The sequence below is a fragment of the Parasteatoda tepidariorum genome, chromosome 11 (assembly GCF_982258835.1).
Source record: "Parasteatoda tepidariorum strain Cologne lab strain chromosome 11, Ptep-v5.0, whole genome shotgun sequence".
NCBI classification, from domain to species: domain Eukaryota; kingdom Metazoa; phylum Arthropoda; class Arachnida; order Araneae; family Theridiidae; genus Parasteatoda; species Parasteatoda tepidariorum.
The window spans coordinates 33789075-33816921 of NC_141765.1; the positions used below are offsets into that span (position 1 = coordinate 33789075).

General features: G+C 26.5%; 1 protein-coding gene across 1 annotated transcript; it reads right to left on the reverse strand.

Moving 5' to 3' along the window:
- LOC107450090 (glycine receptor subunit alpha-2-like) lies at positions 1–24640 on the reverse strand. The gene is made up of 9 exons (XM_087154838.1): positions 24282–24640; positions 20108–20220; positions 18178–18245; positions 14848–15137; positions 13151–13233; positions 9025–9156; positions 4592–4821; positions 2788–2916; positions 1–486 (listed from the first exon to the last, which is right to left on the reverse strand). The coding sequence occupies exons 1-9, from the start codon at positions 24323–24325 to the stop codon at positions 244–246; spliced, it is 1332 nt and encodes a 443-aa protein (XP_087010964.1). The 5' UTR covers positions 24326–24640; the 3' UTR covers positions 1–243.
- Positions 24641–27847: the final 3207 nt, after the last annotated feature.

A 27847-nucleotide genomic window follows, 5' to 3' on the forward strand; every position in this document is an offset into this window, starting at 1 on the left:
TTACAATTGCAAAGCCTTTTATTTAAATATAATTTTTTAGGCAGTTGTCATAATTTTATAAGTCCTAAAGTAATATTGATAAATAAAGATATATTCCTTATTTTTATAACATAGCATGTAATGATGGACGTAACTTTTTTTAGATTTCAAAAGTATCGAAACCGTTTTGGATATTTAATCAACTAATGTGATATTTTTACAAAGAAATAATGATTTTATGCAATGATATTTGGTTACATAAACTCATCGACTAAGAAGAATTGGCCAATAGAAAGCATTAAATAGAAGAAAAGCCATTGGGAAAAAGTATCTTGACAATTTATCAATAGTCTGAGGCCAATCTCGACAGCCAACATCCCGATTCACAGCTGATAAAGTGATAGTTGTTGATTTCCACAAATTATGATTTCTTGAACCCAGTTCTTCTTCCAGATTGTTGAAGACTATTTGTTTATGACCTCCGGAAACAGAATGGTTGGATGATGCCTGAAAACCATAGAAATTAATCTTAATATTTATTTTCTTAACCTTTGAAATAATTAGTCAATTAAAAACTATCTTATTCTCTAAAAAAATATTAAACTGACAGAAAAAAACTGCCAACATAAGATCGTTTATTTCAAAGAAATATTCCATTATTTCATGAACCTGTTTTATGCCTATACATTACTTTATTTTATGCTCGCTACATATTATTACACTATTTTATGCCTGTTTTTTAAGCAGATCAGTATTGTTATTTTAAAAAAAAACATGATATTTTAACAAAAAAACTTGATAAAATAACAATATTAGCATTGTGCTCGGTGCGAGGAAAGAGGAGAATTCGCATGACCAGCCAACACCGGGATTTGAACCCGGGTCGTCTCATTGGAAAACTGCAAGGTAAAAACTAGAATTTGAATAGACAGTTTTAATCCATTTATGATTAGGTTGAAAACTGAGGAAAACTTTTCTGTCAAAAACAGTTTCAAACCGACAAATGTATGGAGAAAGTTCGTAAAAAAACGGGATTTTTTTTCCAGCACGCGGGTAACGATAAAAAGCAGAATTTTTTAAATTTATTAATCTTCAGTTTTTTCAGTAAAAAATACATACTTTTCTATAGAATTTGCATTTATTACTTACAGTGTATACCAGTTTAAGTAATTAGTTGGGAAAATAATTAGGTAAAAGCTGGAAACTGATATACGTGTTCAATATTGTTTTCTAGACAAGTGAGATTTCATTTCTTTCACGCTCTGATTACAAGCAAAAAAAATGTTGGTATTTTTTAATTATCAAAAAACAGTGTAATAGTTACTAAAAAATCTGTTAGATTATCGGAATTATATTTGTACTAAAATAGGATATCCAAAATAAAGTAGTTAAAAATTTTTTTCTTCATTCATATTCATTTAAAATTTCACGGTAAAAATTGCAATTTAGGCTATCCATAAAATTTTCGGATGACCCACTTATGGTGCCGGTACTTTCTACCATAGTTTAATTCAAAATTTTTTACAGTGTTCCTATAGACTATTAAGTTTAGATTTCCTTTTGCTGTTATCCAAGTAAAAATCCAAGCTGTTTCCTTTTGCTGTTATCCAAGTACTGTAGGAATTTCTAAGAGCTGTTTAGCATAATATCTTATTATTTTAGATACGAATAAAATGTTTCGATACAGAGAAATGTTTACTGATGAGAACTAACAAGTTCTAATGATTAAAAATACGGTTTCTTCGTCTTTATTGTTGTTCGTTAATTCATTTTACTCATTTTCTTATCACTACTTTGACGAGACGAAGCACGTGGTTAAATAAATTTTAAAAAAGATCAATATTAAAATTAAATTTACAATTAATGAAATTTTAATATAATTCATTTAAATTAATAATAACATTTAATAAATAATAAGTTTAAACAAGTTTAAATTTAATAAATGTATTTTATATAAAATTATCGATTTCTTAACTAAAAGAAAAATCGAAAAGTCGATAAATTAAATAAAGTTAGAAAAATTGGTAAATTAAAAAGAAAAGATGGGATATATTTTATTTCATGAGGTACACTGAGAAAAATACTGGACCAAACTACGGTAAAGCACTCTTTTAATTACTGCACTCAGGTTACTCCTGCACATAAATTACTGTACTCAGGTTAAATATATATTTACAGTAAAATCTATTTTACCGGAACATGTAATGGGACTAAAAATTTGAAAAACAGAAGTTTTTTCCCTAATAATTACCGTAAAATCACTGAATCACTCTAATTAAATATTACTAAAAAAATTACGGTGTAATATTCTGCAGTAAAAATAGATTTTCCGGTAAAATGAATTTTATGGATGATTTACTTTATACCGTAATTTGATTCAGTATATTCTACAGCGTATAACCCAACTAATTACTCATAAGTTAAATAATATTTAGTTTCAGTACTTTAAAAGAACTGTTGTAAGAAATTAAAAAAAATATTACAAAAGTAAATATATTTAATAATTTGTTCCGGGAAAAATAAACTTTAGTTTTCGGTTAAAAATAAAATTATTTCATAAGGAATAAATTTCTTACCTAATCACATGAATTTTTTCTAAGTTATTTTTGATGAACATTCTAAGATATTTAACAATGAATAGTTATTTTTGTATTATAAGAGATCGGATTAGGAATTAAATGATTATTACATTACATTATTTCAGAAAGAAAAACAAATGATACAAGTTCTATTGGTTTTGTACAAAATAAAATTCATGGAAATTGTCTTAAAATAAATACATAAGAAATAAAAATAGTAAGAGTGTACCAAGCTTAAAATATCAGTTGCTTTTTGAAGCTTTCGAGAGCGTTTCTTTTCCATTTTGATGAGCAGCGTAAATTCTAAAAGACTCGCAAAAACGAAGCACATACATGTTACCATCCAGATGTCCACTCCCTAAATAAAATAAGGTGAGGTCACATTTAAATAATTAAAATGTTTAATAAAAAAAAGTTTGATATGCAATTTACAAGGTAATTCAGAAATTTAAATTATTTAAATTATTTATGTGAAGTGTGATTCTTAGTTATGCTGAAGTATATTCCCATATCGAGACGTCATTAAAAATGATCGAAACCTTTTATTTTTGAACTTATTTTTTGTCTGTAGGATATTCGTAAAATTACTCACGAAAATAGTTTCACTTATGAAAGACACAAAATTCCAAAAGTTTACTAAATAACCATATCAGGAACTATTTATAAAAAGAAAGCTATTGATATTCTTATTCAATGTTTAACAATTCGTGATTCTCTTAAGTTTCATATCTTTTAAGTTTCCTTCTGAGTTCTGTTGCTTGGAGGCTCCGTTGTTGCATGAATTAGTGCTTTTTTGCAAATAATATGCTATTTTTGTAACTGTTGCGAATTATTAACAGGTATATATGACTGTAAGTATGTTTAAGTATTGTTAAGTTTGAGCAAGTGCTCACAATGCTGACTATGAAAATGTTATAAATTGGCATTTTCATTTACGAAAACCTCAGCTTTTTGTAAATGAAAATGAATTATTTATCAAGATCCACCAATTTTACCCAATTTTTTTTAATTTGCTACTTAAATATATATAGTCTAAATTGATGTAAAACTTTTATTATTTTGCAATTTAAAATTTTCTGATCATGTTCAAATGATATGACAAATAATTATAATTAACTATTATAAATAACTAGCTTTTTGTGTGGAATTTTCCTTGGATGAATGAGTTTTAATGTTTTTAAAATGAGTTTTATATATCAATTCACTTGAAAAGTTTTCATGATACGGTGAAATTCATGAAAAGTGAAATTAACATTGAGGGGTCTGAACTTTCAAACGCTGTCATGGTGAAACTATTGGGACCATATTTTTCAGATTGCACTTATTTCCACATTGAGAAAAAAAGTATGGTCAAAACTTCCAGAATATAGTAAAATGTACAGTCTTTCTGACTCTATGGGAACGCAAAAAGCCGAAGTGCTTTAGTTAATGATTTTGGTAAAATTAACAATAAAATATTGTTTGATAATCTGTGGAAAAATTAGGTAAATATGGAAACATTAGTTATCATATTTGATATCACCCTTTTGAACCTTTAAAGTGACATTTACATGAAATGAAGTGAGGATACATGAAAATTTGATTGTAAGAATAAAAGTTATTTTGAGTTTGTTTATATATATATATATATATATATATATATATATATATATATATATATATATATTAACATTGATGGAATCAAACTTTGGATCTCTCTCCTGACCAAATTATGGGGATTATATTTACCAGATTGTAGCTGTTGAAAAAGGTATGTTTATTCAGAGAAGGTACTTTTTGTGTCTGATTCCTTAAATTAAAATATCGACTGTATTAATTAAGTAACATATTTGAGGTCATCGACTCGAATCAGTTGAGACCTAGAACGTGAAGATCATATCATTAGATCAAATGTTATTCAGAGTGGTTCGTTATTTATTTTGGGCACCGTATATTTGCATTCAGATATTTATATTTTGTCACAAAGTAGTTTAAAAAACTTATATTTATGTCATATTAAGTTTTTGATTTACGAGTGTTTTATTTTTACATACGTGAATATAAGAAAGAGGTGGCAAATCTCTTCGAATGCTTGAGAATTGAGTTATAAGAGCAAGAAGACTGGTCACGCATAGTGTTATTCGACCAGCTGTAGCTTCTAACCCAAGCCAAAATGACAGCCATGAGAGGACAACAATTAGAGCACTTGGCGTAAAAACTTGTATCAGGTGATGCGCTAATTCACGCTCGAATGTCAGGTTGACGTAAAGCATTGAATAGGTCACTAAAAAAGAGAGAAAAGTTAATAAAATCAAATTCTGATTAAATTTAGAATAAATATTTCTAAAAATATTTTTAATGTGTAGATACATCCTGGTTGCAATAAATATAGTATAATGTTTTTAATAGAAGTTATAATTTTAAAATTATGTCAATTTTTTTTCTGAAAATAGACATGAAAGTTTTTTTGTTAAAATCATTAAAATTTATTGAAACATAATAATGTGATTTAAAATTTTTTTAAAAATTATGTCAAATTTTTTTTCTAAAATAGACATGAAAGTTTTTTTTTGTTAAAGTTATTAAAATACATGAAAACATAATAATGTGATTTAACATTTTTTTAAAAATAATGTCAAAATGTTTTTTTTAAAAATAGACATAAAAATTCTTGTTAAAGTTATTAAAGTTCATGAAAACATAATAATGCAATTTAAAATTTTTTTAAGAATCATGTCAAATTTTTTTTTAAAAATAGACATGAAAGTTTTTTGTTAAAGTTATTAAAGTTTATGAAAACATAATAATGTGATTTAAAATTTTTTAAGTCACGTGAGAATGTAGTCGTTTGGTAAATAAGACAGTGAGAATTTTTTTCTGCATGACAGATCACGTAAAGATATTTATGTTTGTCACGTGTATTTCAATCAATAAATTACGCAATATTCCATGAAATTAATATTTAGTTTCAATTTCTTTTTATGTGAAGAGAAAGGGACAATACAGTGGTAAACCACTTTCATCAAAGAAGATATTTCCACATCAAAATTTTCTCTAGCATTATTTCCAGACATTCCAATACATTTTACGGAATTTCCATTACACTTCCAGAAAGGCCATGTCATGATATTTTCTTTTGTTAAGCAATATTAATTGAAAAAATTAAATTTAGCCTTTATTTCTTTTCATATGAAGAACTTGGAGCTATAAACTGGTAAACCACATTTTTGTGTCTCACAAAGGCACATCAACCGTCTCCTTAATATTGTTTCCTGATAGATACTTTAAAAGTTACTAGAATTTTCACTACAATGTCAGAAAAATAAGTTCTATGCTGAACCGGGCAAGTTTCATACATTCTTAAAAAGGCATTATATAGGTACAAGTTATAAGTTAAACCATAGTATTACGTAACTATGTTAATTCAATTATGCTAAATTGAATAGATAACTGAGGTACAAGAAAATTTGAGCAATGCTACGGTTCAACATGCTTTCAAAATCACTAGTAGTACACTGAGGTAAAAAAGTATGGTCAAAGCTACCAAAATAAGGTAAAATTCATCGTGTTTTTCGAAAATACGGTTTTAGAAGAGAACGGTTTTCTCTTCAAACGGTTCCACCAAAAAAAATTTTTTTTTTGCCGAAGCTTTTAGGTAATAACTTTTGGAAAATAAAACAATAAAATATGGTTTTATTACCATGATGATTGATAATAAATGTGGTGAAATTTGGTAGTTTTATCGTGATAGCTTAGAGAAAGGCATAAAAACCATTAATTCGGTTAAATTTATTTTTATTTTTGTTATTTTACTCAATGTGTAGTAATAAGAATTATAATTTTGAAAGCCAGAATTTTCGGTAAACCATTACCATACGAACTGAAAAATTACTAAGTGAATGATTTAAATACCGTATACTTTGGTTTTATTATCAAAACTGTGTTTTTTTTCTCTTTTCTATTAGAAATGTCATTACCATACAAGTACATTAATTTCGCCAGTATATGAAAATCATGCTTTTTTTTCTTTTAAAGTTTCTCTTGAACAATATAAAATAAGGCATATTTCTTTATTGCACCAAGCCCTTTATAAATAAGTTTAAAATACACTGATTTAACATTTAAATGTGCAAAATAATTATTTCAAAACATTATTTTAACTTTTCTAACACACTAAGTGCTCGAAAAAAGCTTATTTTTCTAAGAGAAATTATTAATCCTATTATAAATAAAAGCATACACATACATTGTCTTTTGTATTTTGAAATATGTGGAATGATAAATAAAATTGGAATAATTAATAAAACTGAAAAGCCTAGACAGTTTTTAAAAAAACTGTGAATGCAGCTGCATGTATTTTGAAGATTGTATTAAATTCATATGTTTTAATCCTTTTCTATATTTTTTTTTTGATTTGCTCACAAATATCAAAGCGTATTCAATTTCAAGTGGAATATTTTAAAAAAATATTGTTTATCATAAAATTTCATCAAAGTGCTTACCAAAAAATAAAATAAAATAAAGTAAAATAAAATGAAATAAAATGAAATGAAATAAAATAAAATGAAGTAAAATAAAATAAAATAAAATAAAATAAAATAAAATAAAATAAATGCAATTGCATCATTGTATTTTGTCATTTACATCAATATTTTAAATTTTTTAAAAGATGTTATTGAGTTTGCTTTACTGTCAAACTAAGTGAAATTAAAATTTTTGAACATTTTTCACCAACAAAATTATAAACAGATTTTTCTTTCGGCTGTTAGCTTCCACTTCACTAGATAAAATCTGTTCAAGTTTTACTCTCCAAAAAATAATTACTACACGCGAGGAATTCAGTTAAGCAGGAGAACGAAGTTAACTAGACTAATAGGGTAGTAAAACCTCTCAAAATAAAGTTTAAAATAATTCAAAGTTTTAATGATGTAACTGAATCATGCCACGCTATGTTCAAAAGAATAGAATGAAGAATTTTAAAATGGTTTAGTATGCTCTTTTTGCTCAACATAATTTTCCTAAAAAAGAGTTCTGTGCCCTATTTTTAAAAAATATTCATATTTTTGTATAAAATAAATCATATTGTTTTTTTTTCTCGAGTCAAAACCGTATTTTAAGTTAATACTTGAGTAAAGTGGAAAGAAATATGAAAGAGAATTTTCTATATTTCTTATAGAAAGTGTGAATACATTACTTTCTTATCGGATGTCCCAAAAAAGATGGATGATTTGACAAATCAATTAACAAAAAACAGAAGGAAAGAGAAATGAATCATTTTCTGTTTTTTCTTACGAAGCAGACCAGATATTATTTACCACCAACTTTCAAGATTAGTTACAAATTCCGTCAACCGATGGCGCTGCTAGCAAAGAAATCTGTTAAATAATGCTTTCAGAATGCATTTGCGAAAATAACATAATCAGTCTGGGGATGAAACAAACAGGCATCCGTTGATGCATTTGATATTCTTCCAAGCAGCAGCACCATCTGCTGGCGATCCTCGTTTCAAATTTTGAAACTTGGTAAGAAAAACTCTGGTTTCCGGAGCTAAACTCAGTTAGCCGTATATTTTTGTCTCTTTCCGCTTTTCCTTAAGATTATTTTTCAAACCATTGGAAAATTTTAGGACACCCATATTAGCTAAAAATTACAATTTGCTTTATGTTTGATCTAATCAATGAAACAAAATGAAAAAAAAATGTAAAATGTTTTTTTATTTATTGTTATTTAGACTAAATGATTAAACCTGCTAAGTATACAAATCCTCACAAAACTGGAGTTCGTCAAATATGGATGAAATAGGATTGGAAATTGTTCTAAAGAGAAAGCTTACATTACTGGACATGCTAACAGTTCCAAATTTTTTAGATTTGTATTTGAAAATTACAAGAATAAAAAAAAGAACCTCCCACGTTCAGCCCGATAGTGAGAAAGCTCAAGCCTACATGCTTATAACTGAATATATTTAAGTCAGAAGCTGAGCCAACGGCGGTTGGAAGCAAAATACGGACCTATGAGCTGTAGAAAGATCGATAAATAAATCTATAACTTATTTCTCTCCTAATAATTGTCTTACATATTGTTTATATATAACAACTACTTGTAATGTGCTTTTTCGTAAATAAATATTTATCTGTAGCTAAAGCAAAATTTTTTAATGGAATCATAACTATATCTTGCTTTATCTAAAATAAAAGCAAATAATATACAATCGATAAAAAAAATATTGAATCTAAATGAAATAATAATATTATTAACAATAATATGCAAGAGAAACATTGATATAATATGTATATAAAAAAAACTTATTAGTAAAAGCAATATAATAATAACTTTCTTTTACACTGTTGATACGTTGGTACTTCTGTGCTATTGATTCAACAGTGAAATATGGTATTTTTAAAAATGAAAATCATAAGATATTTTTATGGTATAATTATTATTACTATTTATTGCAATTTTTATGGATAATTTCACTATTACTTACTGTTAAGCATATGTATTTCTGACTTTCCTTTGCTAATGGAAACTCTATGCCGTAGCATTCTCATTTCTGGATTAAATGGTGGAGGTCCTTCTTGGTCCCATACATAAACTACCATTTCTTTTGGGTACGAAACTAAAATCATTTAAAAATAGAGTAAAAAAATATTAACAACTAATAAAATATAAAAAAATTAACAACTTTATAATAATAATACGCAAAATTATAATATTTGATTGATTTATTTTTACAAGATACAGAATCAAGATAAAACCTAATGTCATAGATTTAATTTTTCGTTTTTAATGTAACTTTTGCAATGTAAGTTGTAATTTGTTTAATTGTTTAGTGAAAATTAATATTCATTTTGACTCTTCTGTGAATTTGCAAAACTTACAACTCAACTTTTAACTGCATACAAAAGCTTTGTTGGCTATTATATAAGTGTTTTTTTAAAAATTAGCTTAGATTTTTATTGCTTATTTTTAATCTTTTTAGGAAGGAATTTGTGAATTTTATAAGAAAATTAACAATGAATCTAATGATAGCAAAACCCTTGACTGAGTCTGAATTAATTCAAACAAAATAAATTCCGTGTACAGTCAGATTAAATGAGAATATGACCAACTAATAATTGTTAGAAAAACTGTAAACAACTCACTTAAATTTATCCAAGCAAAAAATTCACGCTTGGATACATTTTGTCACGAAAAAATGCTCAAATTATTTAGAGACAGACATAGAAAATGATGAAAAAGCTATATAAATAAAAAACTTTTTTTAATTATAATGTAATTCATATCATTTCGGCTCAAATCAGACAAGAGTACCCGACTCGAACCCAATACTCGTATATTCTGAAATGATAAAAAAGATAGATTCTAAAAGTAGATTCTGAAATGATGAAAAAACTTATAATAAATTCAATTTATAAAAAATTAAATCATCCAAAACAAACAAGCGAAAAAAAAGGAAATATAGTCTCAAAATACCATTGAAAGTGGTAAATCTTTAGTACGCAAAAGTGATCTTTCCTTGTTTAACTGTTTTCTAATATTACAGTTTTGTTTTTTATTAAGAAAGACAAAGGTAAATATGTAACACGTGTGGAATATAAAGCACGCAACAACAACTCTTTCTTGCACGCCCGAACAACCAGGAACAAAGTGTCGCCCAGTAAGCATAAGAGGTCAGCGATCAAATATGAAATATAAATACAACTAATTAGTTCTAATGAAGTGGGCAGAAAATCAATAAATTACTTTAATTAATAAGCTTTAAATTCTAAATTATAAAAACATACGTAGTCATGTGAATTTTAATTTTCAAGAAACGTCATTTCGTAATATGAGCTTCGAGAAAATATTTAAAAAGTGAACATTATTTATTATATTTAACAGTATTCAAGTAAATATTAATATGATGAAAAAATCAATTGTTTCATGAAAAAAAAAACGATTTGAACAAAAGTAATTATGCACATGGAAAAAAAATTCTGGTAAAATTACCGTATTGTATAGCAATGACATTTATGGTAAAATAAAACAATCATAATTCTGCTAATAAAAACCAAAATATACTGCATTTAAACCATTAATTTAGTAATTGTTCCACCCGAATGGTAACAATTTATCGAAAATTCTTATTTTCAAAATTATAATTCTTATTACCATATAATTAGCAAAAGATGCAAAACGGAAGAGTAAATATACCCAAATCAATGGTTTTTATGCAATGCTCTAAAAGGTCACGATAAAATTATCAAATTTTATCGCATTTACTAAATTTCATCACATATTTTAAAACCATGTTTTACTGTTAATTTTGCTGAAATAATCATTATAGCTCTTAAGTAAAAATTACAAATCTATTTAGTGTTCCCATAAACACGGTAAATTTTATCATATTCTGGTAGTTTTGACCATGCTTATTTTCTCAGTGCATGAATCAATTGAAGAAAGGGGAAAATGATAAACTTGTATATTTTCCTTAAGACAACATTAACTGTTTATCAGACTATCATAATCGACAATAATAAAAAACAATTAAAGTGCATAAAAAGCACTAGATAGTATTTTGATTTGTAATGATTTACAGATTGTAATGTTCATAAAAGAAAGGATGACTTAATATTTTGAGGAATTTATGAAAGAAAAATCACCTTTTCATTAAAAAAAATAAAACCGAAAAACTTTCACTAACTCATATCGTGAGGCAAATTTTTATTCTTCTATAAATTATGAAGTGTTTGAAACATATTTTTTTTCTTCAAAATAATAAGACCTGCGTCAAGCTTCCTCTACTTCAGGAAAAATTTGACTCAAAGTGCGACTAGCCTAATTAAAGATTATAAAATTATTATTTTTTAAAATTAATAATGAAATATAAAGTACTGTGATAAATGTACGATTTTTTGCTCATTTATTATGCAATTCAAATCAATACTTAATATCATGCAATTTTTTTAAAAAAAATTCAAACATCGGTAAGTACACAGCTGTTTTATTTTGGCGTTAAGATGAATGAAATTCACGTTTATTGAATCCAATTTTCATTAGAAGCTCAGAAGGTAATTATTTTTTTTCTATGATTTCGTTACCCATTCAATGGCAATTAGTTACCCATTCAATGGCAATTCGTTGCCCATTCAATGGCACAAAGGCAGAAGAACTGATGATTTTGTTGCAAATTTAACCAAAGAAAAAAAAACTGCAAATTTGAATCCTTTGCTTTCAGAATCTGCAAATCTGCTAAAACTGTCACTTGACCTTAAAAAAATTTTTTTTGTCTCTTTCATGTACTGGAGGAAAATAATTTTAAACCGAAATTCCTTTTATTTGTTTATGTGGCTTGTTTTGAGCTATACCATTTTCTTATGCTGTTAATGCTTATAATTCTTAAATAATAAGCTTTAAATGCTTATTTTAATTTGCGTTATGTTACTCAAGAAAATATGTCAAGCCTTCGTGCATATACAATAAAAGAGTAAGATCTAGGTTAAATCGCGTTGCTGTAAGTAAAACTTACTTTTACAGTATTTCTAGTAAATATTTTTATTACTTTAAAGATCTTGCTCACAAAACCTTTTTTCTGCTTTGTTTAGGTCATGTGATGTAACATACACTTCCTTAAAGACGTAAACCACAAATCGATTAAAAAAACTTTAAAAAATAATTTTAAAATGTAATTTTGTTATTTTATCCATTAAAAACCTGATGCAATTTGAAAGTATTATTTTTTTCTAGTTAAAATAGTTCAAAACATAAGAAACTTATTTTATTATGAACATTAATCTGAAAAATAAAGATAATCCATGTGCTGTAAACTACATTATTAAATTTAAGATCTAATTTTATGTTTGCAATGGATATTTTTAATATTAAAATTGCAGCTTTTAGAGGAGAGAATACTTAAATTAGTTTGAAGTTTTTTTTTTTTTTTTTTTTTTTTTTTTTTTTTTTTTTTTGTCGTATGCCTGTTTAGGCAGTGGGGTGCGATTGTTCCTGTTTTTCAGTGGCGCCATCTATGGCCATGAACTCAACTTCTGCCACGCCATTCACACAACCACAACCCGTTTATAGGGCGGGTCACATTCACACACAAAGGAGAAAGGACATAGAACACACAGAGAGAGAAAGGAACACCCATGCCTTGCCCGGGATTCGAACCCAGGACCTTTCTGATGCAAGGACAGAAGGCAAGGACAGGTCTGATGCAAGGTTTTATTATATATGAAATGAATCTATTACCACTATGCGCATATTCAGTAAATAACTAACCCGCATGAATCGTACAGGATAGATCTTTAAGGGCTATATTAATTTCAAATTAATATAATATATTTTGAAATAAAAACATCCATTTTTGCCGTGATAAAAATGTATAACATTTAAAATCTAATATTACATTAAATAATTCAAAATCAAAAAAATGACATAAATATAGTAAAAAATGTCTTTAAAAGATAAAAAATGACACGAAGAAAATACAAACTTGTTTGCACTTCAAATGTTATAATTAACTAATTTAAAACCTAAAGATGAAAATTCAGCTTCAATATGCACCATTTAAAAACCAATATACATTTTCATAATTTTTAAATAGTATATATAATAATAGGGATACTTACAGCTCCTTAAGATAAAAGGACAAACTTGAATGTCCACAGGATAACTTCTGAAATCCATTTGACAAGATATAATAGCAGCTAACCTAGGTTGCATTATAAGAGGGTGTAAAAGAAAAATTTTATAAGATAAATTAAATAAAATGAATTAATTTAAATTAATTAATTTAAATTAATTAATTTAAATTAATTAATTTAAATTAATTAATTTAAGATAATTTTTATTTTAAAATGCAAAATTTGAAAAAAATATGAATGCTATGTGCTATATGTATGGCAAAAAACTTTTAAACAATGAATGCATTAACTTATATTTAGCCTGAAATAGGACATTTGAAATAATCCAAAAATGAGTAACTGAACACTAAGAAAAAAAAGTATGATCAAAACTACAGAACATACTTATCGTGTTTCTCGCTCTTATGAAAACACGACACCAAAAAGCAAGTTAATTTTTACCGAAGGTAATAATTCTGGTAAAACTGACAATCAAATAATTTTTTATACGTAAAAATTAGGTAAATGAGGTAAAATTTGGTTATTTTATGATGTTACCTTAGAGCATGGCATTAAAATCATTTATTCGGTTAAATTTACTTTTTAATCTTGTATTTTTTATTAAATAAGTGTAAATAAGAATAATAATAATTTATAAGATCAGAATCTCCGATAAACCGTTACTATATGAATGGAAACCGTTATCTGGTGAATGGTTTAAATACTGTGTATTGTTTATTACCAAAATTACGTTTTTTTATCAGAAAATTATTAATATTGTCTAGTTATGACATTATGATATTTAATAATTATAATTTGTATTAAAAAGCACGGTTTATCTCTTTTTAAAGACAGTTTTCAGGAATTTTATTTGGAATCTTTTCATTTGAATATATTAAAAGTAAAATTCTCGTAGCAGATTTACGCTATTTAGTATGAGGCAAAAATTTATACCTTATAATTTAAAATTTTCGATCACTTTTAAATTTAGTAAAAAAAGCATCTTTGTAGAGCATCTATCTTTTGGTAAACGAGTTTTATAACTGTGTGCATAATTTTAATTAATTAATTAATCATGCTTCCATATCCAATTAAAATGTCGTGAAAATGAAAATGAAAAAATAAATAAATAAATAAATAAAAATTATTAAAACAATTATATAATATTATACAAATTATTTCTTACTTTGTTTTAAAACTACTAATTATTTAACAGAATTGTTTATTGTTTGAAAAACAATTTATTGGGAAAAAAAAACTTACTTGAATGTTTTGTTACAATGAATTATTTTGAAAATGCATTTCTAGTAAATTGAAAACATAATGCAAAATGCAAATCTTACTCTAAATTTCAAACTGATACATTTAATGAGTTAATAACTCTAACAATAAAGTACAATATTAATGGACTCCTGGGTTTTAATAATTAGGATACACTGATTAATACTGTGCTTACTACTCATGATTTTTAATAAATAATGGTTCTTTTAGTTAATAAATGATTATTAGTTAATAAATAATTACGTAACATCAATAAATAATTATTCAAACCTAAATTAGTTATATATAATATGATATATGCTGAACAATAACATTCTATTTTCTTGATAAATTACTTTTTACTAAATTATTATGTTGTTTTTTTACTAAAAATAATATTAAGTTTTATTAATATAATTTAAGAACTTGCAATAGACGATTACCTTAAAGTAAAATCAATTAAACAAGTTTTTCCAGTTCTTTTCACAACAATAAAATTTGTAGATGAATCTTTAGCTGGTGTCTCAACAATTTTTGAATTTCCAATATAAGTGTCAGGTAACCATAACTCTTTCACTTCTTTAGCTTTCAAAATGACTGAATTGCCTGTCATAGGTCCAAAGAAATTTCCACTAGGTCTTACACTAATGCTGTCATCTCCATTTAAATACCTTAAACAAATGTCATTTGAAACTTTCCAGTGGTGCTTCAGAAAGAAATCTAACCTAAAATCCTAAAGATAAATAACAACAAGCATAAGTTTAATACAAGATACAGATTTAAACAAAAATCTTAAAAAAAATCCCCTCGATTCTTGATTGAATGTAATTGGATTATTTATTATTTTTAAATTTCAAAATGCATGAGGATTTTATTTTTATTTAGTTTTTAAGAATAATCAGGGATATTCATGAAATTATAATAGTTCCACTTATGTTTCAAAAAGCAGATTATATCCAAGAACATATAAACAGAATATGGTCTAAAATGTTTCTAACATATAATATTTGAAATATAATATTTTTCGTTACATAAAACAATTTTGATAGGTTTTCTTCAAAGCATGGATGAGTATAGGAATAAATGTTCAAATTTCGTTGGGAATTCGAACTAAACAATCACTGTACTGTTAAGACTGAATAAAAAGTAAATTACGAATAATTATTCATAATAATTAATTGAATAGAATCGAATTAGAAATTCAAATTGCGATCATTAATTTATCATATTTAGATCATTATTTTAAACATTAGCCTAAGGTCCGTAAAATTTTATTTAGTTTTTCTCCCCAATTAATTAGTTTTATCTCTAATAAATAGATGGCAGTATAATAACATCTGTATCAGAGTATTTGGAACCATAACAAACATTTTGTGATGTTTAATGAGAGTTTCAGAAAAGAAAATTAAAGTTAAGAGTGGTCACCGGCAAATGAACATGAAACATTTTTGAAAGTAAATAAAAAGTTTATGAAAACTTTTTAATCTCATTTTGCACATTACAAATATTACATTTAATATATATGTATTTTTTATGTTTCTCAGATTATTTTTTTTTAATATTTTCAGGATTAATAAATTTTATTTCGTTTGCATATCATGCAAAATATTGGTTAATTACAATAGTATTAAGAGGTCTCATTTTTCTAATATATTGGATTGTTCAGAAAGTAATTTCGTTTCCTTTTCGGAAATGAAAGATAATTTTCTTATAGTGAATAAATATTTCATTGAATTACTGTCCATTCTGGTCCTATACCTTTTGCCTTTTTTCTTGCAGTAGCAGGATTCTATGTTCCTAAAACTTATTATTCCTTGCTGGCAAAAAAACTGATCCAGGTGATTTTTGACCTTTACTTTGAGTCCATTCTTCTCTTTTATTCAATGATCTCTTGCGTTTAACATTGTATTAGACAATCCATTTCTTATCCCTAGTGATGATGCACTTTTCTTGACGTTTTCCTGGAGTTTGTGAATCAAGTCAAAGATGTCAAATCACAGCCACAAATTTCTTTTCGTAAGAACATGAGGAACCCATATGTCGAGCTTTGAGATTAAATTGAGATTAAACCTAAGCGTTTCAAATGGTTATAAGCGGTTGAGCTCAATAAATTTAATCCCTCAGCGATGTCACAAGTTGTTCTTCACTGGTTTCTATCAATTAATGCTTTTATTGTGTCTTCATCAGCTTTGGCCTTCTGAAACTTGGCGCACCTTCATCATTAAAATTGCTGGATCGAAATTTCGCAAATCAGTTTTGGTATGGGTGTACTGTCAATACACCTTCTCCATATATATCGGATATTTTTTCTTTCATTTGAACAGTTTTTTTCCCCTTTTCAGCTTTTCACTATCATATTTGAAAGGGCACCAACCAAAAACTATCAAAAACTCAGACGGACTTTTTCAGAAGAAAGCCTTGCTATATCAGCTTTCATAATATATAATGATTATGCAGCTTGTGTGTGAAATTGTCAGTGAAAAAAATGCAATAAAGTCTTCTCTAGAGAAAACAGGAAATTACTTTTCGAATAAATTAATACGTGACCTGAACAATATTAATGTGCAAAATCAAAAAGGGATGAGCAATGCACAAAAAGAAAATCAGACACAAGAACGTACTTTCTCTGGATAAACATACCTTTTTAAAAACAGATTCGGGTTTTTGAGAACCAAGATATAGGGGGCAGCCACAATATGGGAAATATGGTCCCCATATTTTGACGCCTTAATATTAATTTGACTTTTTGCGCATTTCGCCATATTTCAAAAGCGTTTTAAGTGAATTGAAAAATTTAGCACACAATTATAAAATTTGTTTATCCAAAGATATTTCCATACAAAAAATTTATTTTAGTAAATATTTATTATTTTTCTATATTTATTTAATAATAGTAAAGGAAATTGAATTGCAAGGAATTACATTTTTTAAATCATTTTAAAGCATCTAATTTTATATGGTAAAATACAAAATTTGAACGAAATCGATTGAATAGTTAAGAAATTCGTAAATTTAAAATTAGATTTCTCAGGAGCTATTCAACCAATTTCGCTGAAATTTTGTATTCCGCCATGTGAAATTGAATATTTTAAAATGATGTCAAAAATTGTGTACCTTTAACCATTCACCATTTTTTTTTTACTATTTTTAAAAAAAGTAATGAATATTTACTAAAATTAATTGTTTGCGTAGAATAATCTTCAGATGAACGAATTGCATAATTGTGTGCTCAAATTTTTCGATTCGCTTAAAAAGCTCTCAAAACATGGGGAAATGCGCAAAAAATAAAATTAACATTAGAAGGTCCAAATTTTGGATCGCTCTTCTGATCAAACTCTGGGGACCATTTTTCCCATTTGCGGCTACTCCCTATATTTTGGGGGTCAGAAATCCAAATCTGTTGAAAAAAGGCATATTTATTCAAAGAAAGTACATCTTTGTGTCTGATTTCGCAACTAATTAATTAGCAAATTTGAGGTCACCTCTTCGAACCTTTAAGATGTATTCTTAGAACTTGAAGTTCCGATCATTAGATCAAAAGTTATTTAGGGTAGTCATTTTTTTTGGCGCACTCTACTTTTGACTGAAATTTGCCACTTTTTTTATTCTATTAGCAGCTATGAAGGCAAGTTTAACAAATCTCATATTTCTAGTGTTTTGCTCATTTTTAATTAAGATTTTAAAATAATAGAGTTGGATTTCTTTCGTTCAATAGAAGAAGTATACAAATATAAATTTTATATACTAGTACAATATACAGTTAAGAAAATTACCATTGTAACTGGACGAAATGAGTTTAAATCTTCCAGATACACTTCCGTATACACTTCTAATGGTTTGTCTGAAAAAATATGAAGTTATTGTTGCATTAAGATTCAAAGTTGTTAATTTATATTAGATGAGATAAATATAAATGGTTTTAAATTAGGGAGAAAATTACATATGTAGCCATATTATTTAGGGTTAAAACACGGAATTGTTGTTTTGTCTTCATTGGCAGATTCTGCCTAAATCGTTTAATAACATCTGATTCCTTTTTTGCAAATATTTCATGATTTTTTTGTGTACCGGTAGGATATTTTTGATACTAGTGTAATTTTGTAAAAACGATGACATTTCCGAAAACACTCATATATGCCTTGAGATATTTATAGAACACCAAGAAAAGTTTAAATTTGACACAAAGCAACAAAATCGAAAGCATTGGGGACACTAATATAAACATTTGTAAACGTGTATTTTACTAAGGATGGTTGAAGCGACATGGGGGTCTTTTTCCTACATTATGACACAAAATAGTATATTGTGAAATTTTTTCAGCATCTTAAGACCCAAGAGTGGAGACAACTACTTTACATCGAAAAGATGTTCTATTATCTCAAGAATGTTCTTTTACACTACTTGGGGTAAAGTAATCACCCCCATTTTATTTATTTATTTTCTATTCAGTAGCACTAAATTTTATAATTACAATAAGATAAGATGCACATAAGAGTCAGTAAAGTTACTTTTAAGATATAATATAAAGTAAGAATCATTAATTTAGATGGAGTATATAAAGAAATACTTAAAATACAATTAGTTGTTAAATCAAACACACACAGAGAGAGTATTAAGACGAATTCGAACTTATTTAAACAAAACGAAAACGAATGGGAATTTACATGATAAAATCACTTAATACAGTTTACTGAGATTCACAAGCTAAATTATAACTATCTTTATTACTTAACAAAAATCAGACATACATATATAAACGGCTATCTTTTATTTTGGTTGATACATAGAGCAACGTCGACGACTTCCGCTAACTCACGCCAATTTATATTCAAATACGTATAAGCAATATACAAATGATAGTCAAAGCGAAGTGAAAATTGTTCTCGTTTCGTGTATTTCGAGTTCAGTGTAAGCTTTTTTATCATAGGTGTTCAGATTTGGTGTAAAACCTGAAATAAAGTGTTTCTTCTCACAGTTTTTTTGTGTTTATCAACATCATATTCGGAGAGATATTTCACTATAATTTACAGTGTATTTTTTGTATGTCTTTGCCATATTCTTTTTAATGGCGTCTCTTTTTTTTATTGGCTTACGGGAGCGAATTTTCTTTTAAATTTTTCGCCGTAATTTTTTCTAAAAATGTCTTCACATAAAAAAAAGGTTTTTTCTTTTCCAAAAATTACTCGATTTGTCAAAAAGAATTAAAGAGACACCATAAAAATTTAGTTCAGACAAATAAATTCAAATTAAGAGTATGTCGACTATCGACGAACTAGTGATTGCTGACTCAGCCATTGTGTTGACGAAAAATTGGGTGGTAGAATGATTGTGTTAAAGAACTGATCATGTCGACGAAATGGCCATGTCGGAGAAATGATCCGACGATTAAACCACCACAAATTAAAGATTTCGATTTAGTCGAATAAACATTTTCAAAGTCGTTTAGAAGTCGATTAAACATTTTCAAAGGCATAGAAGGGAATCAGGTCGGTGAAGAAATAATTTGTCATCGACGTGGTGACTGTATGTGAAGTAATTGTCACCGAAATGAACTGGATCAATCTTATAATGTACTTCTAAAATAACTTATCTACAAATTTATTTTGTCTTAAAAAAGCTTAATTACGAATTCTAATAAAGAAAGAGTATCAGGTAATAAAATAAATCATTGCTTTTAAAAGAAAGTATGAAAAGAATGCTTACTGGTTGCTTCTTGGGGAATTTGTGTTACAAAATGTAAAGGCATAACATTCATGATACCGAGTTTTGACTTGTCCTTACAATCCTCCATGCAAGTTTCAATCATTGTAATGTACCTAATTTAAAAAATATAAGAAGGAGAAACTTTACGCAGGTTTTCTAAAATATTTGTTCCGTAAATTTCTCTACTCATTATACGTAAATTTTCAAAATTAAAAATATTTTAAAAATATTTTTAGGTTTCAAGGAATACTGTGCTTTAATTCTGTTTGCATTTAAATCATAGGTTCCAAAAGTGAGAGCTGAAGACTTCAAGATTTCTTTTCTGGAGCGGCCTTAACAATTTACAGAAAAATTATTTCTGCATTTTGAATACACTTAAAACCATTTATTCCTTTTTTTTTTTTTGCTTTGATTCAAATCATTGACATTCTTAACTCTGCATATGAGCACTCAAATATATGACGAAATATTTCCTCAACTCGGAACCTTATCTCTGTACACTGTGGGAGATAGTTAACTAGAAGGAAAACTACACGATAGAAACTAGAACGGTGAAATAACGCCGATCGACTGTATGATCGTCAAGTAGTTGGCTTCATAGCGGGAAGATCTTGGGTTCCAATCTTGCTTCTGCTCCTGCCTCGGAAAAGTGATTAACAATACCGCTCGTTGGATACCATGAGGCACTAAGTGTCGCATGGTGCATTTCTTTATTTTTTCTTTTGGAAAAAAGAAAATAGAATAACGGAATATCTCTTCATTTCTAACGAAATTCGTTTCTTCGGAGAAGTGATGATAGTTATTTCGTTTCTTTGACGAAATGTTCACCCGGAGCATGTACTAGGAAATGGTTTCGTCCGAAACGAAGAAAGTTTCGTAAAATTTGAGTATGCATTTTTTACAGTGCATGTATATTAAATTTGATGAAGCAGTTATTAATGTGGCAATTTATTGTGTACAAGATTACTTAATTTTACAATGAAAAATAATGCCTTTATTTCTTTACGCATGTCTGAGGCACGTTTTCAGAAAATACATTCTGTCATATTTTGAATGTATGAGAAATTCATTATAAAATTGTTTGCTTTTTAGTCTTCATAAACATAATTTTACAATTGTTTGAGTATTTCATAACAATTTGTTTAAAACTTTGTTTTATGTTCTTCTTCAGTCTGAAGTGAATAATTTATTGACGTTAAATGTACAATTCATTTTTCTAACTAAAATGTAATGAGTCTTGTTCATCATTACATTGTTGTTTACATCCTTCAAAACAGATTTTAAGGCAAGCGATTTTAACTTTCTTTAAGTGCGATGCTATTTAAGGACTTTTAAAAGGACTTCCTTTAAGGACTTTCCATGTCCAGAGGACCTGTATACAGAGGACCTGTATACAGAGAATTTGTATCTTACGGATATTAGGTTTCAAAAGCACTTCACTGAAAACATAGTTTGAAGATAAATCATTATAATTTAAGGTAGTAATAAGCAAAATGCTCTTTATAAAAGCATTCAAAACATATTATGATAAGTGCTTTAATTATTTTAATAAGCACTGTATATGAACTCGATAGCAATAACTCAGTTTATAATTCGATGCATTTAAAAAAACTTATATAAAAAAATTTCTTTTTGGAGAATTGAAGCTTCTATATAGAATGACTTGCAATATATGTACTTAATAATTTTTTTTTTGTAGTGCATTAAAAGCTAAATCTTTTGTAAAGAATGGAAAGCAACTTGGAATTAAAATTGTAACTCTAATAAAAGTCATACCCTATGAAAAAGACTTGTTGAATTGTGTTTTGAAATAGTTAGTCACAGAATTGAACAATAAAATTTCTTAGTATGCACTTTACATAAAAGAATACACTGTAACATTCTTATGAAATTCAAAATGAGTTCATTAGACTTCCCTATAAACATCGGATTCAAATTCAACCCGAAACAGATGATATACTATTTAAATTAATTAAACACTTAATACGTCTTTTTTTAAAAAAATCCAAAATTATTTTTGCAAGCTAAGATATTTAAACTTTAAACGCTTTCTTTCTTTGTAAGCCTCTGATTACTTATAGTTATTTTAAAAAATATAACTGCCTGAATTGATTTTGGAATATGTTTCACTCTGTACTGCATGCACTGGAAAACAGTCATGACAGATTACAGGTAGGCCTGATTACATACCTAAACCACAGCACTATATTTAATAAAGTATATTAAATATATAATTTAATATTCAAATTTATTTAATTGAATTGTAAGGTTTTTTTGTGAATTTAATTTTATGCAAACACATTTAAGAATGGACTATTTTAATAAAAGCTGGAAAAAAATATTTATAATATAAATTATTGATCGACATGAGGTTTCAGTAAGTTGCTGATATGATCGAAAGTGTATCTAATCTTAAACAATTAAAAAAATCAAAAAATAGTTTTTTTCTCTTCCAGGAAGGGCTGAAAAAACTTTTTCCTTGCAGAAAGGGGGTAATTTAAAAATGTTTGGCAACTGACTAATTATTAAAACGAATCAAACTAATACGCAATATTACTTTTTAATGACCAAAAATATTTTTTTGTGAAAAACGGTTTTCTTTTTACTTTCATTTTATTATTATTTTTTTTTGTTATCTCAATTTCAGGAAATATTTTTTGTGAAACACAATATTTTTTTTTTCTTTGGTAAATATTTTTGCCTTATGACTTTTATGCAAAATAATTGTTATAAGGTTTGATACAAAATTTTTTCAAGTTAAATTTAAGCTATGGAAATGCAAAAGGAACTTATACATTATGTAAAATTGAAATCGTTAATATACCCCTCAGAAAAATTGGTTCAAGGTTAAACTATAAAATCTTTACTTTCAATACAATTTGCTTCAATCAGAGGCATATTTACATTAACCTTAATAAGATTTTATGCATTCAATACTTTTTACGCTGCACTGAAGTACTATATATATGTGCTACTTACTTCAAGTATAACCATAGTATCATGTAGTTAAGATTAAGAAGGAATAATTTACACCATAATTGAATTGAACTTAACACTTTGTTAAAAGTGTAGAAAGTTTGTGATATAACGGTTTAACATATTTTTTAACAATACATCAGCGTAAGAAATATGCCTCATTTTCAGAAAAGTATATTTGATTTTTCTTAAGGACTTCAATGCATATTTAGATTTGTAAGAAAATACATACATTTTATCTAAATAAAAACTATATAAAAAATAACAGTTTAATGAAACCTTTATGATTTAAAAAAAGTTATTAACATGCATTTCGGACAGAAAAGATTTCAAATAAGTAGTTAGATTTTTTTTTAAATTTCGAGTAATTTCTTTTTTAAATTTATTTTTTAATTTAGGTTTATTGCAACTGTAAATTAAAGGATGTATAGTATAATAAGTTTCTTTAACCCTATAGCGAACTATAGAGTGTACCAAAAAAATCTTTTTTATCAACTTAATGCAACTCAACTCATAAATTTCAGTTAATTTTGTTCCTCGATTATCTATTTTGATATAACTTTTAAAAAAAGATATTGAATTGTCTGTGCAGATAAATTTTGTCAGTGGTGGATTTTGAGTTGACAGATATCAAACATACGAAATAATGAACTAAAAAACTTTCCTTACAGTATATTGAAATATATTTCAAAATTTTTGAGATATTTTGAAAGTTCATCCAAAGTATATCCTAAGTGAATCCTAATCCTAGTATATCCTAATCTGAAGTAAATCCTTATCTAAAGTATATCCTAATTTCAAAATTTAAAATCTTTTAGTATAATAGAGAGAAAAAACGAGAAAAGCATTTATCTCATTTATCTCATAAAGGTGCATGTTATTAAAATAGTTTGTTTAGAGCACTCGATTATTATTATCGATCAAGTTACTGTACGGTCACCAACATATTAGTTTTGCTTATAATATGTTTTATAATGACATAAAATGCAATATTTAAAATGCAATATTAAATGCAATATTATAATTTTAATATTCATAATGGGTATTTATTAATAATAATTTAAATATTCTTCAATATGAATTTGGCATAAATTTATTAATAAAAATTAATAAATGAAACTTAATGATAACTTAAAAAACATAACTACTCTCAACATATCTAAAAATATTATTGAATTTTAAATTATCGTTTTCTTACCTTAGAAACAAATAAAAAAGGGATATCAAGCACAAAGACATCATATCATTAGCCTCTTTTGAAATCCCTTAGAGTGATTGATTGCTTTACCTTTAAAGAAATGATTTCAAATTTGAAACACATAATAATTGAGATTGATTTAATCATTGCCGACAGCCTCGTAAACTTGCATTGCCAATATTATTTAAAATTCTCAATGATGGTAAGGAAATATATCATTTAAATAAAATATATCTAAATATTTTACGGTAAGAAATAGACTGGGAATATCATTATGAGCTTTTTTTAAAAATATATACTTTCCTAGTAGTGGAAAAAAGATAAAAGTGAAGAGCATAATCGAAATGATTTTCCAAAAAGAAACGCATCCGATAGCGAAATCTGACGTTCGATCATTTTAACTATAGATCTCGTTTAGAAGATCAGCCACCTTTCTGAAATGGTTAAGAATAGCATGTGGACATGTTTTGTCATCATTTATCTTTCAGCGAAAAGAACGCCACAAAAGAAATGATGAAATACGAAATATCGACCCGTGAAAGAACTTTCACTTGAAGATATTGTGATAGCAACAGAAATAAGTCTTGTAATTCTGTTTGCTTATAACTTGCATTTTGTAAGATGTAGACAAACGTTGATGACTAAAAAAATGGTTTCCAGACACCACGTAAATAGTCTGTCTTTTATAAAGGTTTTCTTATTATTTACAGTTCAGAAAGTTTTGAAATTTAAAAAAAATTCGAAAAGCTATTGATACCCTTTTAAATAGTCGATTGATAGTTTAAAAATAATTGTGTCTATATTTTTATTATTCTATAAAATTTTATCAAATTTTAACTTTAAACCATTATTTTAGAAAATTAGAAACACGTTTATGTAAAAAAATTACGTTTTAAAAACAGAATAAAAATAACTCAATTACATTTCAGAACAATTTTCGTTCGCATTTTTTCTTATGTTAACTTAGAAATAATTTTTTTTAGAAAATTTGCTGGCTTAAAAAATTGACACAGTTCAAAAGCTGAGTTGTTAAAGCGTATTCTCCATTATTGGTGTTTAGATTTAAGTAACTTTTAAAGCGTATATGGATGATTATTTTGGTGCTTACTACAATTTAAGTATTCATTCACTTAATTTTTTAAGTTTTTCGGAACCAAATTCAGAAACCGCAGTTTTCACCACTATGAAAATTGCTTGATTGGATAATTTTTTTAAAAGTTAGCACCAGTTTTCGTGCACAGTGGGCAAAATAAAAAAAGATATCACCCTGAATAACTTTCGTTCTAATGATCGGATTTTCAAGTACTAAAGTGTCAATCTTAATGGTTCCTGAGGGTGACCTCAAATATGCTAATTATTTCATTCTAACTATTAATTAAGTTACAAAATCAGACGCAAAAAAGTGCTTTTTCTGAATAAATAAATTTTTTTTTGCATATTAGGATTTTTAACTTTCAAAATGTAAGGGGCAGCTGCAATTTGGGAAAAATGGTCCCCATTGTTTGATTTGGAGAGCAATCCAAAGTTCGGACCCCTTAAAGTTAATTTCACAATTTGTGTTTTTAGTCATATTTTTAAAACTTATAAGGCAATTAAAAAAATTACACCCACTCATAAAACCCATTTACCCAAAGATAATTTCATCCGAAAAATAATTTTTAGAAATTATTTATGATAAGAAATTTTGGTTTATGAGGTATGATTTTTGTATACCTTATTAATCTATTGGAAAATCTTAGGTTTCAACTGTTTTTATTTCGTAGAGTCCAAGAAAATAAAAATTAATTTTTAAAAAAAAAATTATTTGGCGACAATGAAGAAATATTTAAATGGGGCGATTAATATTTAAATGTGGTTAACTTACGAGGAGCTTCACTTACGCGAGGGAATTGTAAAATTTCATTAATATTTTTTCAGTTAATAACCAATTGCTAATCTTTTTATTATTTTCTTAAATTTTAAAATAGGTTGTTTCTTTTCTAGTCATCTAAAATTTTATTCTTAATTTAGTAAAGAAATAAGAATAAACTATTTTATTGAATAAAAAAAAATTTATTCAACAAATGCCGAGTTTTATAAAAGCATGTTTCATATAGAATGTGGTTATACTTCAGATTGTGATTATATTTAATGTGATTATATTTTATTTTTTAGTTAGTTTTTTCAATCATTGATACAATTTACGTATGCATGAATTTAGAATAATATATTTATCAATTTCTTTAATATATATTTTATAATTATTAATCCGAATGCGTAGTCAACATTTTTAAGCATCTCAAAATTTCTCAGCATCTTATATATCGAATTAAACTTAAAATAAATTTTTTAATTTCCTGTCTGCTTGTGTTTCACAAAACTATTTTGCCCACTATTCAATTAAACTTTAAAATTTTCAAAGATTTAATTCTTTGCTCTACCACGTATAATATTTTTTCTTTAATACACTATTCAATTTTTTTAGTACTTTATTTTAGGTTTTCCTTTAAATTAAAATTCCTTTTTAAATTATTGTAAGGCTCTTATTAAAAGAAAACTTAAAATTATTACTTGATAGCTGAGAATAAAATCTTGTTAAGAAATTAAAAACATTCTGCTGTTCAAAATTATTCGATGCAAAACAGCTGACTATTTACTAAGCATACTATTTTCTCGAAAAATAAAGATAAATTATTAATTGTCTTTTTTTATTGTTTTCTGTGACTTCAACATAGATTATCTAAAATAGTGTTGATGTTTTATAAGTTACTACATGAAGTATAAATATGCCGAACAAGAAGATCTATCGAATACGTAGCTAAAATTTTTAAGCGTCTTAAAATATTTCAGTATCTTTGTCATCCTAACATCTTAATTGTGAAATTAAATTTTTTATTACCTGGCCACGTGTGATTCACAGAACTATTCAACTAATTATTTCATTATGTTTTTTACTCTTTCCTTATACTACCACTTAGATTTTCTTTCCAATAATATACTATTTTGTTTAATTTTTATTGGTATTTTAAGTTTTTCTTTAAATTAACACTCGTTTTAAATAATTGGTAGGTTTTTTTTAAGTCTCAGAACTGTAGCCAGTTAGCTGATAAGAATTTGAGAACATTTTCTATGTTAAAATTACTCTGTGCAAAATGGACTGGTCATAGTGAATAAGTGCACCCTTTTCTCTAGATTGAACAAACAAATTACTTATTTATTTACTTTATTGTTTCTTATTTGTTTCGTTTGTGAAAAGTAAATACATATTAATGCCACTCAAAAAACTACAACTGTTTTCTTTGCTTTTTAAATGAACAAATTCGAACCTCAATTTCATTTTGACGCTTAAACTAACATATTATACCGTGAACTTTAAGAAAGCTATTCCTTAAGAAAAAAGATGTTAAAAGAATTTACTTTTGTTAAAGCTATTTTTAAACTTTAGTGCAATTCACAAGATATTATTATAGCATAATTTGTTTTTAGGAAAATGCCTCATTTCAACAGCAAATACTAAAAATTTAAATAAGTAAAAAGTTTCCGAATTTTAAAAACATTATCTGATTTGAAAAATGTAATAAAAAAGA

Bases quoted from the DNA above. Each gene is read 5' to 3' on its own strand.
- LOC107450090 (XM_087154838.1), bottom strand. From the start codon at position 24,325: ATGATGTCTTTGTGCTTGATATCCCTTTTTTATTTGTTTCTAAG. The intron at 15,138-18,177 runs GTAATTTTCTTA...ATTTATCTTTAG, and splicing joins CATTTCGTCCAGTTACAATG to GATTTTAGGTTAGATTTCTT. The intron at 487-2,787 runs GTACACTCTTAC...TATGGTTTTCAG, and splicing joins CAACTGATATTTTAAGCTTG to GCATCATCCAACCATTCTGT.